Genomic DNA, 17,613 nt, shown 5'->3' with positions numbered 1-17,613 from the left:
GCTCCGTAGAGCTGAAGCGAACTGCAGAGTAGGGGATGACTCTGGGATGTCACTACGTGTCACTACGAGCGACCCATTTTTACAAAGCACATAGTTATCTGACACAATCTTCATAAAGAAATATTGATCAGTGCTGCTTTAATGTGAAAATGGTCATGTAATTATTGTATAATGTCTTTGTATTCTTTGGCTCTTCAGAGTAGTCAGACGTCTCTTTTGTACTAAATGAGGACGGCACGTTGCGCACACTAAAACGTTCCCCAGCACAGGAATCACACCCGTGATGATGCACTGATCATTACACCAGTGAACGCATGTCGTCCCAGTGTGGCTCGCAGCATGACTGAAGATTGTGCCACTTTGGTTTTCTTATTGCAGTTTTGAGTGACTCAGCATCGTGAGATGACCTGATCAGAGCACTACGTCACGCAGTCTGTGAACGCCACCAAAACCAGTCACAGCATCCACTGGGAAGAGGTCAAAGGTCACGGAGCAGGAGTCAGTGGACCGCCAGCTGCTTTTGGTACTGTGTCTTTATAATTACTGCTACGACTATGAGCTCCGTATGTTTTTATGTCTTTGGTGGCAAATGAACAAATGACAGGTAGTAGAGGAAGCTCGTATGCTGGTACAGTGGACCGTTCGTGCTGCCCCCTGCTGGTTTCTCAACAACACAGCAGGAACCCTTCATGTCTCCAGTCACAACATTTCCTCCCAAAGACATTTGTGAAAAAGCTGAATACCATCAGTAATAGCGTCTTGTTTCACTCTGTGTAGCACACGATATACACAGACTTGATAGACCTTCAGAAAGCTTCTTGTATGTGTATTAATGTTTTAACCCAATCACAACAAAACTGTACGTTCTTTGAATCGTGTGTGTCTAAGAGAACATATTAATGTATTCATTCATCACTGTTTGTTATGCTCTGACACCGTACAGAAAGTTTGGGGAAACACTGTTTTGTTCCTCTGTGTGCTGCACTGTATACAGATGGCTGACATTAAAGTCTTGTCTGGGGTTGATGGTGAGAACTCGCGTTCGGACACACGTCACTTGGTGTAATAGCGGTTCGGTCTGGACTGCTACATAACAAGTGGCCAGCTGTAGCTTTTGTCGTCGCCCAAAAGCTGATATTAGAGAGACAGTGTCGCTCGATCCGTTGCAGACTGGTTATTACACTGAGTCATTTACACTAAGGTGGTCTCTGGATTATTCGAATCAAGGGGAATATTAAGGGAAGTTTTCAGTTTTGCTGCTTACATGCAGTCATGATCAGAGTACAGTAGCATTATTGTGCTGCTAGCACAGGACATCACACACCCACTCAGTGTACTTCACTGTACTGCCCACTGGGCGCAGGTACAGGTCCCTGGGGGCCAGGAGGGCTCCTGGTACCTGCAGCCGTAAACAGGGTGACTCGCTGAGGGAACTACGAGTCTTGTTCTCATGTTGCTTAGCCTGCCGTTGTGTTGTGCTTCATGTATTCTGCCCCCCCCCCCTGCAGAAACTTCACATCAGTCATGTTGCCCTTTGCACCACTATTTTTAAAAATGAGAGCAAAGAGCAGGGTCTAAAAATGTGTATTGTTTATTGCTATTAGAATTACAAATGGTGGATATTTATTGATATTACTTCATATCAGAATCCAAGTTGTGCATTTGGTATTTCCTACACTGGAAAAACAATATAACTATTAATAATAAACTGTTTATTATGTCCTTGCCTCCAGTATGAGTGTAAGACCTTTTTACTTGTTTCAATCTGTGTTAACACGCAGTTTGTCTGTATGTTGAATGTGTTCTGTAGCCTGAACACGAGTTTCTGTTTATCTATTCGTTTTTATATTTACTCCGATTTTCTGATATTTAAAAAATCTTTATTCCGTTTTTCTTGTTTGATTTCTCTAATAATATGCCCTGTTCTCCCTCGCATTGCTAACATGACTGTGAACCCCCTCCTGGTCCACTTCCTGACCTCTGTCCTGCAGGATCTTCAAAACAATAATGTAATCTACATTTTCTGCCACATGTGCAAATTCCACTCTGTTGCTTCAGAGTCGCATTGACTTCAGCAGGATCAGTCCGTCCTCGCTGTGATCCGCTTCCACTTCCTCCGGCAGAGCCTCTGCAGCAGCAGCTGGTCACATGACAGCTGGTCACATGACAGCTGGTCACACAGACCAGACCAGCTGCAGGACGTCTCTGCTCCGTCTGAGCTGCTGGACCCGGAGGTAAGAGGCTTGGTCTTCTCACTGAGCACTGCAGGACAGCACGCTGTACTTTCCAAACTAAGATATGGCTACAGCTCACTTGACTACTGATTTTTTTTTATGGCTAAAGATGCGACAAGCTGGCAAAGCAAGATGACAATATTCCGGTTTGTGCGTTCAGTCTTCAAAGTTAAAGTCACAAAAAAACAAAAAAACTTTATCAGTAATAACAGGACAGTCAAAATACTGTATTATAAGTTAAAGTCCTGGAGTTAAAATGTACATTTAAAAGGTATTATCAGCTAATTGTCTGTAGAAATACAGATTATGCAGAATGTCTATATTAGGTGGTGGAGGTGCTTAACTACTTTCTATCCTGTTGTGTAATCTGTAACAGTGTTTCATATAAACTGATCACATGTGTTGTGTGTGAGTATTAATCTACAAAGGAACTTTCAATTCAGTTCAGTTGTATTTATATAGCGCCAGTTCATAACAGAAGTTATCTCACTGCACTTTTCCTCCAGAGCAGGTCGAGACCGAACTCTTTATAATATTAATTACAGAGACCCAACAAATCCCACCATGAGCAAGCACTTGGCAACAGCTGCAAGAAAAAACTTCCTTTAAGAGGCAGAAACCTTGAGCAGAACCAAAGAGGAGGGGGGGGCACAATGCAAATACCACCTAGAATTTTAAAATAGTAATAATGTAATGGTAGTGTTAATATTAATAAATTAGTAATAATAGGAATGACAGCTATAGGAAGAATAATGTCAGCATCAGTAACAGAGCCAATAACGACAACTGTAGTAGCAGTTGTCGACAACTGTAGTAGCAGTTGTCCACAGATCCAGACTCTGCAGGAACACGGGGGCAGCAGGTGGCCCACAACCACAGATCCAGACTCTGCAGGAACACGGGGGGCAGCAGGTGGCCCACAACCACAGATCCAGACTCTGCAGGAACACGGGGGCAGCAGGTGGCCCACAACCACAGATCCAGACTCTGCAGCTCTGGAGGCAGAAATACCTGCTGAAAGTGACAGAAGGAGAGAGGAGAGAGACGAGAAAGCACAGAACTACTGGAGAGAGAAGATGTCGAGTTGGCAGTGTAGAAATATTCCAAAATACAGTTTATATATATATATATATATATATAGAGAGAGAGAGAGAGAGAGAGAGAGTGTGTTTTGATAGCAGTGACGGTTAAATGAGCACGAGTGCAGGCACACAGTTAGGAATCATAAATAACTGGGCTTTTATTTAGTGACACAACAAAATGCAGCTGAGATTTCCACACTGCGTCAACATTGTGCACATGCAAATGATTTGTGTCTCCATTTAAACGTCTTAACGCTTTCCACACACGAAGGACGAAGAGGCAGCGATGTCTGCGGTGGGAAATCTTGAAAACCTCCGGCGACAGACAGACAGACGGCTAGAATTTGCAGAAGTTAGACACCAGCAAAGGTCACATGGAAAATGACAATAGAGAGAGCCAATTCTCTGTCTTTCCCACTAAATACTTTTTATTCATTTAATAAAAAAAACATTTACATTACGCTTTACATTTACAGATTCTTGTACACTTACAGTTCCACAGCTGTCCACACGTGTTCGCGAATTATATAGCTGCGATATTGGCCCCATATCAGACTAAACACCAACAAACTGATACACTCCTTTCAAACATCTGTCAAATGAATGTTGCCTTACATGTGGGCAAAGTAGACAGGTCTGAACAGAGCAGTCTTAAATTCAGCCTGCAGCCAGTACACCAAGCTAAGCTCAACTTTAAGCAGTGGTGTGATACTTATTATATATACCTTTTATGATTGTTTTACCCAAATATGCAGCTGAGGATGACAGTGAGCCAATTTCGTCACATTTATTATTTAACAAGATTACTTTTGTTCTAAATAATATCCCAAATTTACCAGAAGACTTGATTCAGTGTCTGCATTCGTGTTCCGCAAGGTGTTAAATATTCTTGTAAGTAAGGCAAGAGTAAACAAGGGAGTGTCAAACATCAAACCTGTTATCCCAAACTGATGTTCATGTTCTTTTTGAAAGGAACGATGTCTGCGCTGCAGCTGGAGGAGTGCCGACAGCGGATTCGCACAGAACTGGACAAAGTAGTGGACTTCTGGCTCAAATACTCTCATGACACTGAACATGGGTACTGAAGTTACACATGTGAATGCTTTGGAAATGAAAATATGGTCTGCTTGTGGCTTTAAGTAATACTATCAACTGTTTGTAGTGTGCTTGCAGTCTGTATGCATGTGATGAACTCGAGTCTTCCTGTTTCAGAGGCTTCTTCACTTGTATTGGGAGGGATGGGAAGGTTTACGATGAGCTGAAGTACGTCTGGCTGCAGGGTCGGCAGGTAAGTCTCTGCAGTGACACTGGCTGTGGAGAACAACTAATCCACTGTATGAAATGTGGTCAACAGATGTGAATATTTTGTCTTGTGTCTTTCACAGGTGTGGATGTATTGTCGCCTGTACAGAACCATGGATCGCTTCCGCAAGCCTGAAATCCTTGAAGCAGCAAAAGCCGGTGTGTGTGAATGTAAAGTTGATTCTGCTGGTTTAACCTGTTGAGTCAGAACAGGTCCGAGACCACCACCAAGAACTGGGTTCATCAAAAGCTACACAGCATTTGTTAGTCTCGTTCACCAGAGTGAGATATATCAACAGTCTCCTGCCAGACTGAGATGACATTTGCTGTATATTCATATTCACGGAGCCCAGAGCATGAATCCTGATGTCATCTAGCATCAACATAATGCTGAACTTTCCACTTACACAAAGAGGCTGTTCTCATTCACTTTTCATAGTTACACCTACGAAAAGTAATGCACTATAATTCGTCTATAACCCACGTAATCGGGAGCCACGAGGCAGTTACATTTATCATTAGGCGGCGACCTCGAGTGGCCTCAGTCATTATGACGGGATCAAAGGAGGAAGTATAAAGAGCATCATGGTCCATGTTTTTATTTTAAGTTACTTGATTTACTTCGCATGACTTATGTGTTTACATCACGTGACTTACTTATTTTAACTGTAGCCGTGAGCTTTTCCTAAACCTAACCAAACTACGACCGTTTCACAACGTTAACCACGTGTTCATTGTTACCATGACGACGAAGGTCCGGTGCGCCTGTTGCTGGTTGCTGGACATTCGTAGGATTATGCACGAAAAATGGAGCATTACTTTTCGTAAGATATCTTCGAACCATTGAATGAGGAGACGTTGACACAATACGTTTTCACAGCAAGCGTGTTTCAGTCTGGACCGGCCAACCTCGCCAGTGTTGGTTTCTATTTATGTTTGACACTCATGCTCCCCAGAGGATGGACCCTTTTGTTTTAATGAGCCCAGATCAGTTTAGCCTCAGTACTGGTGAGCCTCTGGAGCGACAGCAAAGTCATGACTTTCATATTATTGTGTGTAATGAAGATGGCCGCCTCGAGAAGCTGCTAGCAGAGCTTTAATATTTTTACAAATGACCCTCCCCCGAGTCATCAGAATGCATCCGTTGGCAACATTTGTAAATAAAAATAATTTAACATTTAAAATGTAGCTAAACACAGAGTGCAAATTAGAGACTAATTAGTTCTTCGCAGTTGATTAAGCTGTTACTAAGCTGGAGCCTAACATTTGTTTGATGTGAACTCACACATCCACAGGTAGATCTTTGCAACAGATGGTGCAGCGCTGTGTTCTCTGTAGACTTAGGTGATTAATGGCAGTCATGATAGTGTTTCCTCTGTACTGTCTGCACACAGTGAAGTGCACAACATGTCCTCACTGTTGAGTGGAAACCTTGGATCTACAAAATGTCACCTTTAACAGGAACCAAATGCTTTTAGCTTGACCACCATTTATTTGTGATGTTAGGAAGCTTTGAAAGGCCAGCGGCAGCAGGATGTGCCCACAGAGCAGCGTAGCTTCTCTTAATTGAGATCAAAACATGTACTCAGCTAAGATTTGGAGTTAAACATCTTTCACATGACAACAATATATTGACGAACATTTCCACTACATAACACTTAAAACCCAGCTGTTGGTTGTTGTATTTCTAGGCTCAATTTGTGTTCGGTGATGTGTTGTTTTTTTGTTATCCACTGTTCTCCAGCAGCACAAACGTGCCAGCATCGTCTTTCTGTGACGGTCCTGTCACGTCGTAACAAACATTTGCATGTTCCACCTGTGTCTGAATGTCTAATCGTTAGCTAATGTTCCTTTGTTCTGTTTGCATCTTAGGAGCAGCATTCCTGAGGAAGTTTGCTCGTGTGTCCAGCGGCAGCAGTGGCCAGTGGAAGTGTGCCTTCTGCTTAACGAGAGATGGTAAAGCAGTCAAAATTCAGAGGACTATATTCAGTGAGTGTTTCTACATCATGGCCATGGATGAGCTGAGCAGAGTCACTGCTGACAAGGACATGCAGGTACGAAGAATTTTCAGTGGAACAAAAAAACGCTGATTGCTATGACTCCAAGAATTATAAAATCATCTGTATGTTCATTTAAACAACATTTTCATATTGTGGGGATGAACTGACCTTCATCTATGAGTAACAAATCACTTAATCACGTGCATACTGCAGTATTTTAGAGCTGCATGGGGGATTCATTGGATCTGAGCTTCTCTGTAGACACAGCAATCCTGGCTTAAAGAGGATAAATGTTACATGTACTGGATCTGTGCTACTTTTATGCTGATAGTGCAAAAACAGAAACAGATGTTGAAACTCGTCAAGCTACGGTAAAACTAGTTCCCCATTTTTTGCACATTTGGATCATGGTTCCCCCAAAATGGTCCCAAATCTCATTTTGACATTGTTGTGACAGTGTGACACTCAGACCACTTAATATCTAGTACTCGCTAGGAAATACAGTGATATGTAGTTTACACGACCTTATCTGAAGATATATCAAAATATACCAATAGCAAATTCATAATATTAATTTTACTTTGTGTGTTTTGTACTGTATGTTTTTCCCCTCTACAAACTGAGACTGATAGACTTTTAGCCCTTCAGTCTTAATTCGTAAATGCACCCATGTCCGCCTAAAACCTTTTAATTGTTTAACAAAATTGAGCCTTCGATACAATAATCTATGCTGTAACAATGAAAATAGGCTGTGGGGCATACCTGCCTCCAGTTTAAAGCAGTGCCCATACATTAACAAGACTGCGAGACGTCAGTCATGCTAGCAGCTCTGTGAAGCTGTACGTAGGCAAAGCGGTGCTTTTAGCTAAATGCTAACATCAGGATTCTAACGGGCTCACAATGACAATGCTAACATGCTGATGTTTATCAGGTAATGTTTACACGTTAACCCTGTTAGTTTAGCGTATTAGCCTGCTAATTAGCACTAAACACAAAGTGCAGCTGAGACTGATGGGAATGTCATTAGTTTTGCGGGTATTTGGTCATAAAGCAATTGTTAGACACATTTAAAATTGAAATGACCTGCTAGTGGTGCTGAAGGAAAAGTATTAGGGTTCATCTGCTTCGCACCATGAATATCTGCAGCAACACTGGGCCACACAACACTGTTCCAGCCATGATTTGTGCGTCAGGTGACGTTAAACGACTTGCCCACGGACATTCAGCTGACTTTGGGTGCTTGGGTTTAAAAGTTTTTATTAGGGTGATGACGTTATAAAATATGATGACAGACATTCGAAGCTTCGAATGTAAAAAAATAAGACATTCGGTACAGCCCTAATCGTGGTGGCGACAGATGAAAAGTGATTAGGATTCATCCTCTGGGGACTGAAAATATTTTTACGAAATTCCATGGTAATCCATCCAATAGTTATTGAGATGGTGTGGATCAAAGTGGTGGACATTGCCATTTCTAGAGCCCCCCTGTCAGCACCAGTCTTTAAAGTACAATGTGAATTAGTAGGGAGTTGGGGGCTGATGTGTTGCATTGCTAGCTAACATGCCGTGTGTTATGCAGACATTTACAGTTCAGTGATTCAGCTGGGTAATAAAAACATGCCTGAACATGCTTGATCCTTCTACAACCGCCCTCCCATTCCCACAACGTTATCGCACCATCCCGCTGATAGGCTGGCCTCTGCTCTGTTGTGTTGCTAGCTGGAAGCTGTACAGATGATGGAGCAGTTGATCTACTGGGTTCAGGAGGACTCGTCAGGTCTAGGCCGGCCCCAGCTTCCCGGAGACGTTCCCACCAACAGCATGGCAGTTCCCATGATGCTGTTGTGTCTGGTGCAACAGCTAACTGAAGGCCGGGGGCCAGAGGTGGTCCAGAAGTACAGAGAGCTGGGCAGCTGGTGTGTTCAGCAGATTCTACAGCACATCCAGGTATGGACACGGAGAGCATGACTGATGCTTTGTGGTTAACGTGGCTCTTCCTGTATCTTGTCTCAACTGTAGTCAGCTTGGATTCACAGCAGTGAGGGCCCGATCACACCAGAAAGTAGCACAGCAAAGTTCACTTGCGCACCCTCACCAGATGGTGCTAGGCTTGATGGCGCGGTGACTACTCGCAGGGCTAGCTGGCGAAATACTGTAGCTGGCGAGCTAACTGCTAACACTCTAGCCAACTGGGAACATGCTATCATGCTATTATAACTTTTCAAACTAGCTGAGTTGCTAACTTATTTTCATGTCAAAATTCACCAAATCTGAACTTGAAGCAAAAGATTTGAGCTGACTGGCTTCCTCTCTGCAAGCTGATCCTCTGCTTCCATTGAAAGGAAGTGACTTTGCTTTGAAATTGCGCCACTTAAAATATTGGTGTGACCAGGCCATTACAGTGGATTTCAATGGAGACCCAGAGTCACAGCCAAAGAAGAGTATAAAACCATCGACAGAAAATACACTCAGTGCAGAGTGTCCTCAGTGTCAGCACTAAAATGCTAAATATGCTACTTCAGCCAGAGCTTCAGAGTTGTAAGGAGGCCAAAGCGCAGCATGGACGTACTGTATTTAGCTCTGCTGTGGAGAAGCTAGGAGTTACAAACCTTTATTTCTGCAAGGCAACTACAGTGAAACACAGCAAAACAAATGTTTCACCTTTTAAAAGCGACTTGATCTGTCTTCCTGATTCCACCAGTATCATGCCACTTGATGCTTTGTTGTCCATGTAAGTTGACATATAAGTTGTCCATTCAAGGACTTTGTCACCCAAACAAATGTGTCAATAATCTTAAAGGAAAATTATAGCTTTTCATTTTATTTTCGTTGCTCTGGCCATCAGTGCAACACTGTACGCACCTCAGATCTCATAACAGGCTGTTAGTGAAACACACAACATGCTGTCGAGCTAGGCCGCGTTGTAAGGCTGGGTTTTTAGTAATTTGCATTATTACTTATGTATAAATCAGTGTGCTTTTGAATGTGGTTTTCCTCCCTCTGGAACAGAAGCCAGCAGTAACAGTTTCAGTCCGACTGTGTATTAGTAGATTGTCCAATTAGTGCAAGTTGTTTAATAATACAAAACTGAATATAACTTTTAACTATAATTTTTCTTCTTCTGTAACTTCTCACAGAGAGACGGCACAGCTATTTTGGAGAACGTGTCACTGGAGGGAGCAGAGCTGCCGGGGTGCCAGGGCCGACTGCAGAACCCAGGTAACCAGTCCACTGCCTGCTGACCAGTCAAGCACAGTGAGGGCATAGGGAAGCTTGGGTTGAGCTCTTTTCCTGTTCTTTGTTGCCTACCTCAACATTTTCCACGTTTGTTCCCCACACACTAACCCGTGCTGACTCAGGCCATGCCCTGGAAGCCGGCTGGTTCCTGCTGCAGTTCAGTGCAGAGCGGGGGGACGAGGAGCTCCAGAGGACTGCCATTAACAAGTTTGTGGAGCTCCCTTATCAGTACGGCTGGGATAAAGAGCATGGTGGCCTCTTCTACTTCCTGGATGTGGATGGTCACTGCCCCACACAGGTGAATCAATCATCTACGCGTGATGCTGTTTTCCTTTAGGCAGTGGATGCTGTTGCATTTGGCTTGTAATAGTAGATATTGTTTGCATCTGGTTGATCACCAAGGTTTATAAAATGCATCCAACTGATGCATCTGATACTGCTTGTGTATTTGACCAGTTGGAGTGGAGTATGAAGCTGTGGTGGCCTCACTGTGAGGCTGTCATCGCCTTCCTGATGGCCTACAGTCAAACCAAGAGGCCAGAGCTGCTGGAGAGATTCGCTCAAGTTTATGAATACACCTTTAGCCATGTGAGTTCGCACTGCAGTGCCAACAAGCCACCGTAGGACAACTGTACATTTTTCATTACTTATTTCAAGGTACATTTAAGAAGTACACTGATTCTCTTTCTTTCTGAGGGTGAGATGAGAAGATGGAGATCACTCTCATGTCTGGAGCTGGAGTCAGGACGTGCTTAGCCTAGCTTAGCATAATGGCTGTAAGCAGGGGGAAACAGCTAGCCTGGCTCTGTCCAACGTTCAAAAATACACCTACCAGCACCTCTGAAGCTCTCTGATTGACACGTTGCATCTGTTTGTTTAATCCAAACAGAAATGTGTCGTAAACTGGCTCACGGTTCAGACAAAGAACGTGGAAGAACACACATGCGGCTTGAACCAAAAGTGCAAACGATTTATTAACGTAAAGTATTTACATAATAAAGCCAAATCATGTGGAAATCAGTGAGATCAGTAATGTAGGTGTTTGCGTGGATGACTGAAGAATATTGTATGCTGAAAACAAAGCAAACCAAACAAACAAAGGTGAGAGAGAGACCCAGGTGAAACTCCTCTCCCTGACGACGTCTAGAGACAAGACACCAAACAAGACGGGCAGAGTAGACACACAGGAGTCGTCACAAATGCAAAAACAGCTATTTGTGGGTCACATGCTGGCAGGGCCATTTCAAGCTTTTTGGGGGCCCCTATTTTGTGAAACTATGGTGGGGGGATTCCAAACCCTCTATGGTGGTCCGGGGGCATGCACTTAACATTTAAATGCATCTTTTTTCTCTCAAATTCAAATCAAACTGCAATTTGAACCTACAAAAAATGATAATATCTGGGAAACACTGCGGCTCCCCTACATCAAGAACCTCCTGAACACGTACAGGATTTACAGAATCTGCATTAAAACATCTGCCGAATGTGCATAAATGGGACATATGCTGCATTTTTCTTAAAATGTTTATTTTTTACTGTGGTTGTCATGGAAACCAGTAGACTACTGCAGAGCATCGATCAACGTGTTACAGCAGAATTACGGTAGAATTTGTGCCGAAAAAATGACGCCATATGTTTGTGATAAATAAACTGTTTAGGAGGTAAATGAATATCAAACATAATCATTTACACAACATCCATTAAAAGGCTTTAAATGTTTTGATCAGTATGTTACTCAGTGATGAATACAGCGGATGTAAGTTTTTTTTGAAAGATATTATAGTTTTTTTCAATGGAGTTTGGTATGTGTGACATCTTGAACACACTCTATTAAAAATCTTCAAAATCTTCACATAATCTACACATCTTGTTATAAACTCACATTTAACTCCTTTATATCTCGTAATTTGAGGCCTTAACTTGCAGGATTAAGGAACAGTTCACTTAAATAAACTGTTAAGTTTGAATGTGAGAGCAGATGCATAGAGCTTCATTTCATTCAGTTGAGGATCAAATCCAGCTGTTTAAAGTTACCGGTTCCATAATAATTCCACCTTAATCTGAACCTGAGAAATGAAGGTGTAGCCTCTATAATTACAGATTAACTAGTGCTACAGAACTTAGTAATTATTGTTATTAGTTATTATAAACGAACCATCAGACACTATTTACTGAAATGTGCAGTAGCCTAAATGGATGTTCCGTTCGCAGCGTAATGCCAGACTCCGTTCACAACTCTTGAAGTTTAATGTTTTTGGGCGCAGCAGTAAACATTACCAACTGAAGGAATAACGTTCATGATAGTTTACAAATTCAAAGTTTCCATTCTTCAATTCGGCCACCATCAAATACGCCACGCTGAGCTTTAGAGGTGCTGGTAGGTGTATTTTTAACTTTGGACAGAGCCAGGCTAGCTGTTTCCCCCTGCTTCCAGTCTTTATGCTAAGCTAGGCTAACCCCGTCCTGACTCCAGTTCCATACAGACATGAGACTGAACTATTCCTTTAACCATCCACAGTTTTACAAACCAGCTCATAAACCTGTCCTGTGTTTAGTACCATTACTATTCAAGCATAAATTACGTAACATTCAAACATTCAAATATACTTTATGTGAGTGACTAAGGGAGATGGGACCTTTGAAGCTTGATAAAAGTTGATTTTATGAATGTAAAAAATACACACATCTATATATATAACAGTGCACTAATGTACTGTACGTGCGCATGATTTTGTGCAGTTTCCTGATGCTGAGAGCGGCGAGTGGTTTGGCTATTTGACACAAGAAGGGAAAGTAGTGCTGGATTTTAAAGGAGGCCCCTTTAAAGGTAAGAATATATATATATATATATATATATATATAAATAAGATGTAGAATTGATTGAATGCCAAAGCAACAGAAGAACCTGTCAAATGACCTTAATGAATTGCTGATGGGTACTGTAGTTTTTAGATGCATTTCTTGACCAACAACAGCCGGGCACAGAGAAGTCCTCGTAGTAGTCCTGTTAGGTTTGAGCTCTGTGTGAAACCAAGACTCTCAGTTTGTCTTAAAGGGCAACTCCACCGCTTTTACACATCAAAGTGTGTCTCCAGGTGTTGGGGAGTTTTACTGCAGATGTTTTAAAGTAATAAAAGCCTTTAGTATCTCAGAGGGAGCTGAGTGGAGTCTGATAAAGTGATGACACTTGTCAGGATCCAAATCGCTGCAGCAGAACCAGAGACGTCGTCTTTTTTATCCACACATTCTTCTTCCTTGTCAAAACCTGGCGCCTACATTACCCACAATGCACCTCTTCCTCTGACAGCTGTTCGGTCTGAGTTTCAGGTGTGTTATGCTAGCAGCAGCTAACGTAGCCTGCAGCCTGCAGCAGAGACGAGCAGCGGCTGCAGAGCTCTGCTGAGCTCGCTGCTTTCTGACTCCACACCAACACTTTGGTTTCGTCTTCAGACTTGTAGTCTTCAGCCCCGACCGACGCCGACTCGAGTGACATCACTTTAGGAAATTTATCAGACTTCACACAGCTCCCTCTGAGACACTGAAGGCTTCATACTGCTTTAAAACATCTGCAGCAGAACTGCCCGACACCTGGAGACACCTGGAGACACCTGGAGACACCTGGAGACACCTGGAGACAGACGCTGAGGTGGAGAATTGGTGGAGTTCCCCTTTAAGGCCTTTATAATTTCAGTTTATGCTGTTCTTTAGTGGTGCATACACTATCAGCAAACAAATGACCATAAACTCTGTGGTACACGGTGAACCCGGAGCCTTCGGGTCCCCTGAGAATCTGGGACCCTGGGGCGGTTTCCTGCTTTGCCCGGTTGGTAAAATAATTGTTTGTCTTCTCTTCTTCAGGGTTCTTCCACGTGCCTCGCTGCCTGTACATGTGTGAGCGTATTCTGGATGATCTGCTGGCAAACAGGGACTGAGCATTCTGACTTGGGTGTTATAATCATGGGATTGAATCTGATTTGTGGGTCTGTTCACTAAATCAAACCACAATAATCAGGGTATAAAACAAAATTGCACAAATTTTCAAATCTGCATTGCTGTAAAGTTGTTTCACCTCATCGAAAGTGACTGAGCGGCTCAAGATTAGTTGTTTACGGCATAAAACAGTCTTCTTTATATATCTTCTGGCCACCACAGGCAGCTTGTATTGACATTAATGTAAGATACCTTTCTTGGTCAGACTACATCATGTTTTTTGTGACTTTGCACACGCCTGGCGTCTTGTTTTCTCTTTATTTTCTCCCTTTAAGCCGCTGAGACGATATCCTCCCGTCTGTATTGTTAACATTCTTCCCGTGATGAATTTTATGAGCTGCTCAGGCACTGAAATGTCCAAATCGCGGGAGACGACGATCCAGGATACCTCTGACAGTTCTGCATCAGGGCTGACATTCACGCTGACACTGACAACCTTCGCACGCTCGATCGAGTTCCATCCCAGGACCTTTCGTGCTGTGAGGTGACAACCACTGAAACACTGTCCCTCCCTCTTACGTACTGAAACATTAACACCAAAAAACAAATGTCATATGTCAAAACGTGCCTTCTACATGCACACTGAACTTCCGAGATTAAAGACCTTTTAAAGAGCATGTATCTTTACATCCTGTTCATTCCATTTTATACAGCTAATGTAGTAACTCTGCTAAATGTTTGCTTTTTCAAGAATACCAACGTACAGGTGAACCATAATGTATGTTAGCGATAAATTAAAGCTACAGCGTCTTAGTGCTGGTGACATGCATGCAGGCATCTGTAGACTCACAGGCCACTAAATGAATTGTATATTGAGATATTACAGCTGATGATTAAATGTGCAGTGTGATGTATTCAAATAAATTCATTGAATTCATTTGTAATTAGACAGGTATGACAGGTCATTGGAGGACGTTTTGTGAAGCCAGCGCAAATTTAAAATTTGTTTGTTTTTTGCTTTTTGGCCACAGAACTGCACGACAAGCTGAGCACCGAAACACGCCACACACGGGACATACTGTCCAAATCAGCGTGATGAGAGTGATGAATCTGAACCAAAACAGTAAACAAGCTGTGCGACGTAAAACCAAAACAACGAGCTGAAAGACGCTAAAAAGCTCTGTAGAGCTGCGGGGGTCGGCTTGTCTCTACCAGTTACACCTTCGACATTACACAGAATCATGTGAGCCATTGTACGCGTTTGCATGGTGCAGCTTTAAAATCTATGCATATATCAGTGGAATCTGGTAAATCACACATTTTTTTTCTTGGGGTTACAAGAAATTCACTGACTACAGAACTGTGAATTGTTAAAAGGTAATTTCCTGCGTGATACGAGTTTTTGCCCATTTCTATGCCAGCAATCTCTGCAAATTCTATTTTTACATGAACTATTGAATGTATTTGCAAATCGCTTTATCACTAATGTTCCTTCATCTAGATGAAGATGTCTAATTCAATCTGTTGATAAGTCCAGAAGTGCGCTACACCGTATTCAAGCATTAAAGGGTCGCTTCAACACAAAACCATATTTTATCTGTCTGTATGGCGAGATACCAGTAGGTGTAAGAAACACAATGAAAACACAATGCAATTTCATTTTTTGGTGTGGTTTGGTTTTGCTTTTGAAAAAATAACTTTCTGCCTCACTGACATTACAGGAGTGTCCTGGACAAGACAGCAGCACCGCACAGATCGTAAAACATAGCACAGACAGCACTTTGCCTTTGATAAAATATAATAATATCAGCACAAAAGCTTATCTATATCTACACAAAGTAATGGGGTAGCGTCAAGTCCACTAAGTGCATACATGATGAGCTTGCACTGAGCAGTTTATTCATGGAAGCTTTCATTTTTAGTTCACGGTTTGAGATCAAGTGGCCGGACATTGAAGGCGTCTCGCTCCTTATATTTTATTCCAAAGAAGGTAGAGGAAGAGGGACGTTTGACTTGATCATGCTCCCTCCGTCCATGCCCGCTTCGTGGTACGGATGATCTGAAATATACATGTTGAGCTCTATTGCTCCAAACATGCGCCTAGTCTTCCAGCACTTCAGCCAGACACGAGCAAAGAAGGAACGGCGCCTACTGCTGCATGCAGGAAGCATGACACAAAATGGCGGCTCTCCGCAAGAGCATCTCCGGTCAGTGGCCCCACGGTTATCCCGCGGAACGACGCCTACTGCTGCATGCAGGAAGCATGACACAAAATGGCGGCTCTCCGCAAGAGCATCTCCGGTCAGTGGCCCCACGGTTATCCCGCGGAACGACGCCTACTGCTGCATGCAGGATGCATACAGTTGGGACATACCACTTCGTCATAACATTGCAACAAAACGCCATTTTCCAAGCAAAAACTTTTAGTTTAAACTACACACGTTGTAGATTCGACCATGCAGTAGGCTGTTATATTCACGACAGTAAAATGACATAGCCTATGCATTTCTTTGTTGTTACTGGTTATTTTTATGATTATTTAGTTCTCACACACAGCTCTCTGATGCGGGCAGATGGGTTTTTTGTTGGTGAACATATTCTCATGCAGAGATGCAGCTGCTGGCACCAAGTTCTGTCTGCACGTCAAGCAGCCTTACTCAGCGTAACATACTGGCCAACTCTGTTGTGTAACCGTACACATTTCTGCAAAACTTTCTGACATGTGACAGTGTATAATCAGATCATTGCAGTCCTAATAGGTAGCGTCTTTGTATCTCAAACTGTAACTATATGAAATGAAGTGTAGCTGCAGCCTAACAGTGTGGCAGGATTGAGAATAGGATTTTACTGGAATTCAAATTAGGCTTTTGCATAACATTGGATCCCTTTACTTGTCATTGCGGCTTCTGTCATCTGTCAATCAGCTGTCATCATGGATGTTGTAGTTTTTTGGAAAAATGGATACGACTTAAAAAAGTTCCCTACAGACCCGCCCCCTCCACGTTAGCAGATGGTTTCTGTCATTTTAGGCAGTTGATGCTATAAAAAGGAGGTTTCACGTCATGATTGAGGTGAGTCCAGGAGTACCTAGCTGCAGACACAAAATGGCGGCTCTCCGCAAGAGCACCTCCGGTCCGGGCAAAGTCAGCTAATAGGACGGCTACGTTAGCTGCACGGCTAACTGAGCTATGGTGATATCTTGAGGCAGAGCGGCCGAAGGACGTCAGAGGGAAAACCAGAAAATATTTTCTCCATAAAATATGATCAGATTTCACTTTAATCAGTGAATCAAGTTGTTGTGTTTCATCTTTTCCATCTTCTGCCACAAAGGGACTTTGCATATGCGCAATGTAGACGTTCACGCAAAAACGACACGAAGAAGACCAACTGCCGCCGCTGAGGACAGAGGTGCCTGGTCAGGCCACGGATGTACAAAGAGGACTGGGCTGCGTTCAGTTGAACACATCGTTCGACCCGGAAACCGTAGCAAAACGGTGCACTCCGTTTTCAGACTGAACGCGCCCCTGGACACAGCGTCCGAGGCGGGGCCCCGTTCATTCCTATGGAAGCTGCTCAGTGGCGCATGAAGCCAAAAAAATGTGACTTCCTGGTATAAAATTACCCGGATCTTCCTATAGCTTCCGCATTGTGCGGCCCCGCAGGCGCAAGCGCACTAAATGTAAATCCACGGTTTGGCCACTAAGTCAAATTGGCTTCAAAGCCCGGTGCACTTCCAGGTTTACGTCCAGGGTCTGCGGCCCACTGAACATGCGCAGCAGTGTTTCTCGCGCTGCACTCCACCGACTGCAAGGCCCAGGGCATCATGGG

At 43.1% G+C, this 17,613-nt stretch overlaps 1 protein-coding gene across 2 annotated transcripts; it reads left to right on the top strand.

The window, feature by feature from the left end:
- Positions 1–383: 383 nt before the first annotated feature.
- On the top strand, positions 384–14,732 carry LOC122883755 (renin binding protein). 2 transcript variants are annotated; one of them, XM_044212875.1, is made up of 12 exons: positions 384–523; positions 2,059–2,234; positions 4,289–4,394; positions 4,529–4,604; positions 4,702–4,777; positions 6,491–6,672; positions 8,338–8,565; positions 9,756–9,837; positions 9,978–10,153; positions 10,312–10,443; positions 12,595–12,682; positions 13,714–14,732. In XM_044212875.1, the coding sequence occupies exons 3-12, from the start codon at positions 4,294–4,296 to the stop codon at positions 13,785–13,787; spliced, it is 1,215 nt and encodes a 404-aa protein (XP_044068810.1). In that variant the 5' UTR covers positions 384–523; positions 2,059–2,234; positions 4,289–4,293; the 3' UTR covers positions 13,788–14,732. The 2 variants fall into 2 exon arrangements, with proteins under 2 accessions (XP_044068810.1, XP_044068811.1); XM_044212876.1 differs by lacking the exon at positions 384–523 and having other exon boundaries at positions 2,213–2,380.
- Positions 14,733–17,613: the final 2,881 nt, after the last annotated feature.

This window comes from Siniperca chuatsi, linkage group LG10 (genome assembly GCF_020085105.1).
Source record: "Siniperca chuatsi isolate FFG_IHB_CAS linkage group LG10, ASM2008510v1, whole genome shotgun sequence".
Lineage (NCBI taxonomy): Eukaryota > Metazoa > Chordata > Actinopteri > Centrarchiformes > Sinipercidae > Siniperca > Siniperca chuatsi.
This window is presented reverse-complemented; position numbering and strand designations above follow the sequence as displayed.